Raw genomic sequence first — 9,459 nt, forward strand, 5'->3', positions numbered from 1 at the left:
AGGCACCATGTTACATCACTGCCTCATTAAGGATTCATTAAGTTTTTGCTCACAACTCAGACCTGGTTGTTATTATGGTTCCTATCTTACAGATCTGCAACTGTAACATAGGCTATGAGGGTTGCCCAAGGTCATGTAGTCAGTGGTTGAAGTCAGAAAGCCTCTAACTATGGGCCCCAGTGCTCTCAGGGAAAGGGATTTCTAGTTCACACCTGTGTTACATACCTACCATTGGTTTTTTGCAGGCAGTGTTAGGAAGTAGGGTCATTTTCAAAGCTGGAACTGGTTGTTTGCTGCTGGTGATAGAAAGCAGAACTGAGTGACACGTGGACTTTTCCTCTCTGTTAGTGTGAAATGCAAGGATACCACTCCCACTGCACCGGGCACCAGTCTCTGTCCGTGTATGTGAATGTGCATATGTGACTCAGTGTATCAGTGTGAGTGTGAGTGTGCACGGTCTGTGAATAAGTGTCATGGGGTAAGACTATGATGGTGATGTGTCCAGTATCGTTCGTGCGCCTGCGTGTGAAAGCAAACGCACTAGTGTGACAATGAGTGTGACAGTGTGTGATTGTGTGTTGTGTGTGCACTAGCGCGGCGCTGTGCATAGGGCCGTCCTGGATTCCAGACCAGCCAACCGTGCCTCTCGAGGGTGACTCATGAAACGCCGCTTTGCCAGCTTCCAAAGGGCCGTGGGGCAAACAGAGGGGCGGGTGGGGTGTAAAGATCTGGTCCCAGCCCGGGCAGAGCTCAGGCCGCGGACAGCAGGTCCTCAGCGGCGGCTCAGATGCACCGCCCGGCCGGCCAGCTAGGCGGACGCGGGGGCGGCCGAGACCGCCCAGGCGCGGGGCGGTGGCGCGGGCGCCAGGCGGGCTAGGCGGGCGGAGGCTGGAGCCGCCCGGCGCTGAGTGAGTCACGGCGCCGCGGGCTGGCGAACCCGGGAAGGGTCGGAAGAGGGTGGAGTTGACCGGCGTGCGAGCCAGCGCTCGGGTCCTGGTCTCGCCGCACCTCTCGGTGCTCTCGGCCTGCAAAGTGCAAACGTCGCTCTCGTCTGACCCGGTTCAGGGCTTGGGCGACGGCTCGAGCTTGGAAACCCTGCGCACCAAGGAAAATTCACACACTCCAATGAAAACAATAATTTATTTAAATAATCTCTTCATATTGTAAAATCAACATTAAGAGCATGTTGTTTTCATAATAAATAACCTCAAAATACCTTGCATTTTAAGAACAAAGACTTTCGGATAAGATAAATTCAAATCAGTAGCTTAATTTAACTGAGAAATTTTTTCAAAGGGAAAAATAAAATGGAGGGGCTGCTGAGGTCACTGCTCAACCGCAGTTTTCACAACTGGGGGTTTACAAAAATGTCTGAAAAGGTGAGCATTTTTATACAAATAAATCAGTGGGAAAATCTTCACAGACACCTTTATTTACAAACTGTGTCAGAGTCCAGGCTAATAATCCTGAATAAATTTTAAAAAAGATAATTTAAACACATTTTTTTGCAGTGTCCACATATTAAAAATCATTTTTCCCAACATCAAAATGAGGTCATCCGCAAAGGCACCTAAACTTTTAAAAAAATAAAAATAAAATAAAACTCCACTGTGATGGATGAGGATAGCTGAGGGGAAGAGTGCTCCTGGGGATCGCTAAGGCAGGGAAGGATGGAGGGGGGAGACGAGGTCTGGGAACTGAGCAGGAAAAAAAAAAGCCTTGGGGCCCCGGGTCAAGGGGGCACGAGGGGGAGGGCGGGCTGGCGGGACCCCGGGAGGTCAATAACCGAAGCGCGCCGGAGCTGAGCCGGGGGCGAGCGAAGAGAAAGGAGTCTCAGAGCCCGGGAACCTCGCGGGCGGGGCCGCGTCCCTCTCCGGGCTCAGCTCGAGGCCCCAGGCGACGGAGGCGCCTGACGACCTCGCCGGGCGGGGACAGGCGGGGAGCGAGTCCCAGGCGGAGCTCGAAGAGGCCGAGGCTCGAGGCTCAGGTCAGAAATGCGGCCTTGGTGACGGCCTTCGCCGAGCAGCTGTCCGCTTCTCCTGAGAAGAGCCCGCGGGGCGAGGGTCCCGTTTCCGGCTGCTGGGCCGGGCGGTCCCAGACTGCACCCTCCCGCACTGCTGGGTGCAGCCACGGGAGCAGGGAGGACCCCCCCCCTGCGGTGGGGGCGAGCGCCTCGCTCGCGGGTTTTTGCTTAGTCTTGGAGGCGCAGGCTGGGGGTTAGAAAATCGTCCCTGCGCTCACGGGCGCACCCCCTCCACCGTGGTGATGGTGATGATGGTGGTGAGGCTGCGGGGTCTGCGTAGGGTGCAGCAGTGGCGCGGTGGCCTGCAGGTGCGAGGCGGAACCCGAGGCCTGGTGGTACCACGGGTAGTTGCCCAGAAAAGCCGACGCCGCGCTGCTCGGGCTGGAGCCAGAGCTGCCCGCGCCGCTGCCTCCGCTGGCCGGGCCGCCGCCGCCCCCCATCCGCGGAGGCCCGCCGAAGTCCCAGGAGGCTGGCGCCGAGACAGGTGGCGAGGCACAAGGTGGCGAAGCGCTGGCCCCAGGGTGCTGCTCAGAGGGAATCTCGCCGCTCTTCCACATCTTCTTGAATTTGGATCGGCGGTTTTGAAACCAGATTTTAACCTATGTGGAAAAAGGACCGGAGCTTTAGTGGAGGAACCAGGGTAGGGGCAGGGAGAGGAGGTAGCAGAGGAAGCACACAGGCTAGAGGTGGCCATTGAGCCACCGGGTGGGGAGCGGATCTCGCGCTGCAGCTTCCTGCGGTATTGGGAAGTGACCTCAAAAGGCTGAGGTTCTTGTTCTGACTGTGTGTGACCCCGGATGTCTGTGCACAGTGGTGACAGCGGAGAGTGTCAGGAGGGCCAGTTAGTTCGCCCACTTAATGAGACCGAGTCAAAAGGCAACGTGGTACTGGATCTCTGCGCACCTCAGTCCCTTTCCTCCCCTCCCACGCAGCGACCCTTTGGGGATTTTGCAGCTTTGGGCCTAGAAGTTCAGGTTGCCCAAAGTGCAGGCCTGCAAGTTCCTAAAAACTACCTAAAATATATTATTTTAAAGAAGTGCTGAATGCGCGCGCGTGCTTCCGGGGCCACCCAGGCCCGCGTGCCCTCCTGGTCCCCGCAGGGTCGGAGCCCCACCTGAGTCTGGGTGAGGCCTAGAGACGCCGCCAGCTCGGCTCGCTCCGGCAGCGCCAGGTACTGAGTCTTTTGGAAGCGCCGTTGAAGAGCCGCCAGCTGGAAACTGGAATAGATGGTGCGGGGTTTCCGAACTTTCTTTGGCTTCCCGTTCACTATCCGGATTTCAGGCTCGAGGTCTTCCTTCTCTGCAAGGAAACGGAGTTGTGGTTACCGCGCAACGCGGGGGTCCTACAGTTCTTGCCTGCGGGAAGGGCTTGGCGGGAACTTGGCAAGAGCCGGGAAGCCGGTCCGTGGAGAGGTTGCGCGTGCAGGTTGCAGGCGCAACTTTGCCACGTGGGGACTGGAGCTGCAGCCAAATCCGCACGCTGAACCCTCTGGGGAAGAGGAAGATGGGGTGCACGCCGCAAAGAAAGAAGAGTCAGGCAGTGAGAAAATGCAGTTACCAGGAGGCGTGCACCGCTTGCCCACCCTGCCTTGGAGCTGCTAGATCAGCCCCAGCTGAGCGCCGAGGGACGCACCCTCACTCGCGGGAGACTGGAGATTGGGAGGCATTAAAAGGCAGGAGCAGGCCGGGGAGAGGACAGGCACTGCGAAAGACCAGGACTCTGGGCAGCCCTCCGCCCAGTGACCCACGGTTTGGGACCCGGACTCCCGCATTGTGCATACCCGGCTCGTTGTTGGCTGGAGACGAACTGGTCCCATAGGGCGCATAGGAGGTGTAGGCAGCCGTGTAGCCAAGGTCGTAGCTGCTCTTGGCGGAGTAAGGGACGTTGTTGAGGCCGCTGGCGTGGTACTGGTAGGAGCCCATGTGCGTGTAGGGCGAGGCCCCCCCGCCGCCGCCTCCCGCGGGGTGCTGCTGGTTGGTGTAGTAGCTGCTGTCGGTGGCCGTGGACACTGGAAGGGTCGGCGACTCCTGGGGCTTGTGCAGACTGCTGCCGCCGTTGCCGCCACCGGGGCCGGCGCCACCACCGCTCGGGGGCTGCTGGTGCTGGTGGTAAGTGCTGGAGGCCGTGATCTGGGTTGAGTGCATATCAGCCACCAGACTGTCAAAGACTCCAGTCATCCTGGCCCGGGATGGGAAAGAGCAGGGGTGGCGGGCGTGAGGAAGAAGCCAGGCGCCTCCTCTGTCTCTCCAGGTCCCTTCCAGCAGCCAATGTAATTACGGGTGTGTGGGGGGAGGAAAACAACAAACGAGGCAACGGTCTAGGCGCCTCCTCCTCGGGGGAGGCGATCACGGTGCGCTGCTCCAGACAGCCGCCGCGGGTCGCATCCTCTCGGCCTTCTCTGCTCCCTGCCCGAGCAGGCTTGGGCGGGGCGGGAGATAGAGGGGGCAGGGATGACCTGGACGGGTCGGGGCTGCAGGAGGCGGGAGCAGGTGAGCGGTCCGGAGCAGCTTTACGATTGTCTGCCAAGCCGGCTCCTGCAGGGTGGGCATTTAACACTTGTCACGTGAGCGCGGGTGACGTCACCTAGCAACAGCCAATCCGAAGCGACCTGCCGTGGGGCTCGGGAGACGCTCGGCGGCCAGGGGGCGGGTGTCACATGGCGGGCACTCAGGCTGCAGCGGCCGCGGGTGCTCACAGGCCGCACTGAATGGGAGCAGAGCGGCGCGAGCTGGCGTGGGGGTGCGGGTGCGGCTGCGGGGTGGGGGCTGGGGGTGCAGATTGGCTCTCATTAGGACAGAAGGTATGCAGACAGAGACTGGCGTTTTGTACTACAGGAAGAAATAGAGTCTCTCATCCTAGTCTGCAAAAACTAATCCCAGTGATTTTGCACATGTATGCCAGAGGTCAATTTTCAAACACATGAATCACGAAAAGCGATGCGGAGAGCAAAGCCAACTGTATCTGCGCATTTCCTGGAAGTGTCTGGCACTTAACTCTGGTCAGCCACTCATGCACTTGACAGTCAATTGATTTAAATTATCCATAAACTGTGTGTAATAATACTTGCTTCCTAACCAACCCACAGGGATATTACGACAATTAATTGGTTAATATTTGAACGTTTTTTCCGTGTTGCTCGAGACAGAAGCTATATAACCCCAAAGGTATTATTATATATTTGAAATCACTTCTTGTACTTTCCCAACACGCTGCAACTCTGAGTAATTATGACTTCTGATGGGCGATTGACACCTGAGAGCGACCATGGGGCCACCTCCCAGGGGTGGAAATATAGGCCAGACAGACCAGATGACCTTAAAAGTTCATTTTAACATCACTAAATTTCGATTTTTTTACGAAAAAGGAAATGAATTAATATTTAGGTGAGATTATAGATTTATAACTACTAGGTTTGTTACCTCTTATTTGGTAAATTACAACAACAAACATAAAGAAATGTAGGATTTTACACTTTAGGACCTTGTTCCACCCTCTCATTGCAATCTGTTCCCTTCTCCTTGTTTGTTTTAATTTAGGTGGGGACTTTCGTATCTCTACCTGCCGGTGGTTGGAAACCTTCTGCACGGTGATGGACGCTCGCGGTGCTGACTCCCCACAGTTGGTTCGTCCCGCTGCAGCGACTGCTTCATTGCGCCACCTTGTGGACCACACGCGAGGTTGCGGCGGGCGGGGTAGACGGTCTAATCACGCCCAGGCGCCAGCCTCTGAAACCCCCTAAAAGAACAAAATAGTAATTAAAAGCCACAAAATTGTGCTAGTGCGCGCCACCTGAAGCACCCTTTCCTAAAGACATAACATGTCGCTGAAAGAACTTGTTACAACAACTGCCTAATGGAAAACAAGTTGATACTTTGAAAAATATGATCTTTGGTCTTCCCTGTAAAAAGCAAGTGTGTAATTACAACTGCAGCCTTCGCACAGCGGAATGAGGAGACAGGTAAGTCCGCCTGGATTTACTTCTTAGCCCTCCTTTTGGTTAAGGGAGAGTGAACTTACTAGAAAGGCTTGGCTTGGGGCTCAACACCAACTCCACCAGCATCGCCATCAGGAGACCTCACCACCTTTAGCTGTGCTCTGCCTATACTGCTTTGTGAGCCCCAGCTCAACTCCTGATAGTCCCTCAGGTTCCAACTCTTTGTCACCATGGTGTTTGACTTAATATAGACAAAAATTTAAGAATGTAATTGCCATGGTCTTGTCTCCTCTCTGTTCCTTTCCTTCCACTCCCAGGCCTGTCCTCCAGACTTCTTGATGGGGACAAGTTGGTTGTATTTTATTCCCATTAACAGCCTAGAGTTCAGGTCAGCGGAGATCTGGAAAATGGCACATTTCTGGAATGAAATGTGGCCTGGCTCCTCTTTTAACTGGGAAACAAGATGTGCAGAAGAAGAGAACCAAGGCATGGTGGGGGGAATGTGGAAGAGAATGAATCACAACTGCATTTGGAGAATCAAGCAGAGACTTGAGATAGTCATGAGGTATTAATTCTGGTAATTCAAACATATATCTCAGTTTGCCCAAACTATTTGATTACTGCACCAAAATATCCAAATGATTTCCTTATTTTGGCCTAAAGTCAAGGAGACAATACCTTAGAGAGCTGACACCTTTTGTTTACAGGTCAGAGCAGAGACTGGGCCTTTTTTTTTTTTTAATCGGTGAGGGGGGGATAAACTCACCACTGCCTGCTTTCAAGGCAGGTTCTTTGCCACTGAGCTAAATTCCCAGCCCTTTTTTTTTTTTTTTTTTTTTTTCTTTTTTCTCCTTCTTGATCTAAGGGGAGTTTAGATGGAGTTGGGGGAGGCTCCTCACCTTGGGCATCCTCTTTCCCCTTCCTGGCTTCCTCTCTCAGCCCCAGCATTCTTTTACTCTTCCACCACCTACTTGGAGAGGGAAGTGTCTGGGTTCTGGCCTGTGTGTTTCAGCCTCCCTGCGGAGACTTTTCCAGCTTTGGATCCTGTTCCCCATCTGGACTGGGAGTCTAGTGCTCTCACACCATGCATGGATGGAATCACCATTTCCATGCTGCAGAACACTGAGGCCCCTGGAGGGTGCTCCCTCCACCCTCCCACCAGGCAGCAGTGGCTCTCTGCTGCCATGTTACAAATCCTAAGCACCTTTACTGGAAGCCTTGAAGGACTCTTGAGTCTGCACCTTGCTTCCAGCTCACTGTCTCACTGCTGGCCTGGGTCCAAATCCTCTGGCCTAGGAGAGGCCATTGCTTGTCCCCTGGGGTCCTCTGTTGTATACAAAGCCTGCAGGGAGGATCTTGGGAGGAGGCTGTGTCTGGCCTTCTGGGGTACCTGCTGGGTGTCCCTTCTTCGAGGCCAGGCCAAGCCCATTCTCAGGAGGTACACATGAGCTGCTGTTGTCTGTCCAGCATCTCCCACAGGACACTCTCTTTGGGGACTCTGGGTAGTTTCCAGGGTGCTGGTCCAAGAAGCAGTGCTGGTTTCTGTATGGTCCTCCTTGTTCCCCTCCCCCCAGCACTGAGGAACCTGCGCTTTCCAATCCCTTTAGGCTCCGTCCCCCCCCCACTCTGGAAGGGCAGATTTGGTTTTATGAGGACGCCTGCCGCAACTCTTCCTTTCTTCCATAACTGATGTTGCAATCATCTCTGTGGCTGCTGGTCTGCAGCTTCTCAGCACAGCGCTCACCTGTCCTTTTGTATAGCCAGGGTCCTTTACGGTGGCTGTCTCTGCTTACCCCAAACACAGCCCCAGGCTCGGCAGCCCATTGGGCCCTTAAGTGGACAGGACCTCTGACATCCTTTCCCTTCCTTGGACCTGCCAGAGGACACAACTGAACCAGCCAGGAATACTGGTGGGTTCTGTTTCCTTGAGGTCCCCAGGGTTTTCCTCACCTCTTAAAAAAACAAAAGAGGTGAGGAGAACCCTGGCCGGTGTCTGGCATCTCTAGTGGTCCCTGCTCTACCGCCTTGCACCCTTACCCCGATACGGGGTGTTCGTGACCTCCAGTGGCGAATGTCATTATTAAACTCTCCCTGAGCATCCAGCCTTCCGACAAGACCCTTTGGATAGTTCGCAAGCTCGTGCTCTGGGAAGGGATACACAGAGGGCTCCCCGGGGCACAGACCAAGGCTGACACCTCTTGCTTATCACTTGCGGGGAGTCGGGAGCTCGGTCTGAGCCACTGGGCAGGGGCGCCTTCCCGGGCCTGGCATGGGGTGTTGTGTGACAGTGGGCCAGGGCGCTGGCATCTCCAAGGCACTCGGACCCCAAGGCGCGGACTGGAAGCTGAAGTGGCCCCGACACAAGGCGGCGCGGAACCGCGCAGGAAGTGACCCAGAGCCGCCGCGAGCGTCACCGCAGGTTCCCGCCTGGGAGCTTGCTGCAGGTGGGCGAGGGTGGCACGCGTCTAGAGCTGCCAGGCCTCACCGATGCTCGCCAAGCCTATTTTAGTTGTGCTTGCGAAAGCTGAAGCAAAGCCAGCTAGAGCGCCCCGCACCGGGCGAGGGTCCCCCGGCTCCGCGCCCCCTGCTCGGCCCGGTGGCCGTCGGTGGCCGCGGGGAGACGCGTTCTCCGTCCAGGGCTAAAACCTGCCGGATGTCGGTGGCCCCCTCCCAGGACTAGCGACGCGGATGGAAGGAAGTAACTTTCATTTCTCCCGCCAAAGACCAAAACCAAACAAGCAAAGCCCCAGCTGCTCAGGCGTCGGGAAGTTCACGTTGCACTGTCGGTGGCACCTACAGCCGGCCTCAGCCTGGCCTGAAAGGTCGTCCCTGAGCCCCGACGCCGACCCCCCTGCACATGCGGACTCCTGGGCACGGGAGCCCAGCACCACCTGGGCCGGAACCTGGTCCGGAACCGGCCGGGGGCTCCGCGCCGCCCCTCATTGCTGGGCTCCGGCTGCCTGTCAAGTGGAAACCACAGCCTGGGTGTCACTAAGGCTTGCTTCTAGCACTTTCTGAGCTGATTTCGTCGTCTCCTGCCTTCCAGGACTTGGACCCAGCGGGGCCCACTGCGTTCCGTGTGTTTACTCAGGGGTCAGAGTACCCCCTGCCTCCAGCACCACAGCAGACTCTGCACTCAGTACCTCTGGTAATTCTTTTTTTTTAAATCGATACCAGGATACCAGGGATCGAACTCACGACTGCCTGCTTGCAAGGCAGGCGCTTACGTGGCTGAGCTAAGTCCCCAGCCCCGGCACTCAGTACCTCTGGGAGCCCCGCTTCCTTTCTCCGATGAAGTCTTTCTCTCCACGCTCATCTTGTACCCATCACTCAACTAAGGCGTTGTGCAGATCCACAGGACTCAAAGGAACCAGACCCTGCTGGCTTGAACCCCTGCAGGTACTCTGAGAAAACGGCTTCATGTGCCTCGGTGTCTGCATGCGCAGAATGCGGGCCATGATGACTCCCGCGTGGATCCGGCCTGCGGACTGCAGTTCCCTCT

The 9,459-nt window shown here is 56.1% G+C and overlaps 1 protein-coding gene across 1 annotated transcript; it reads right to left on the bottom strand.

Moving 5' to 3' along the window:
- Window positions 1-1,121: 1,121 nt before the first annotated feature.
- Window positions 1,122-4,555, bottom strand: Dlx2 (distal-less homeobox 2). Its single transcript, XM_003478612.5, has 3 exons — window positions 3,804-4,555; window positions 3,138-3,322; window positions 1,122-2,622 (listed from the first exon to the last, which is right to left on the bottom strand). Exons 1-3 carry the CDS (start codon window positions 4,198-4,200, stop codon window positions 2,218-2,220), a joined length of 987 nt encoding a protein of 328 aa, XP_003478660.1. The 5' UTR covers window positions 4,201-4,555; the 3' UTR covers window positions 1,122-2,217.
- Between the last annotated feature and the right edge of the window lie 4,904 nt (window positions 4,556-9,459).

This window comes from Cavia porcellus, unplaced genomic scaffold (genome assembly GCF_034190915.1).
Source record: "Cavia porcellus strain 051 isolate PalLab524CR breed Dunkin Hartley unplaced genomic scaffold, mCavPor4.1 scaffold_12, whole genome shotgun sequence".
Lineage (NCBI taxonomy): Eukaryota > Metazoa > Chordata > Mammalia > Rodentia > Caviidae > Cavia > Cavia porcellus.

What these genes read in the sequence shown, in the direction of transcription:
- Dlx2 (XM_003478612.5), bottom strand. Translation starts at nt 4,200, where the DNA reads ATGACTGGAGTCTTTGACAGTCTGGTGGCTGATATGCACTCAACCCAG. An exon ending in TCCAGCCAACAACGAGCCGG is followed by an intron (nt 3,323 to 3,803) that starts GTATGCACAATG and finishes GTTTCCTTGCAG; the next exon opens with AGAAGGAAGACCTCGAGCCT. An exon ending in TAGGCCTCACCCAGACTCAG is followed by an intron (nt 2,623 to 3,137) that starts GTGGGGCTCCGA and finishes TTTTCCACATAG; the next exon opens with GTTAAAATCTGGTTTCAAAA.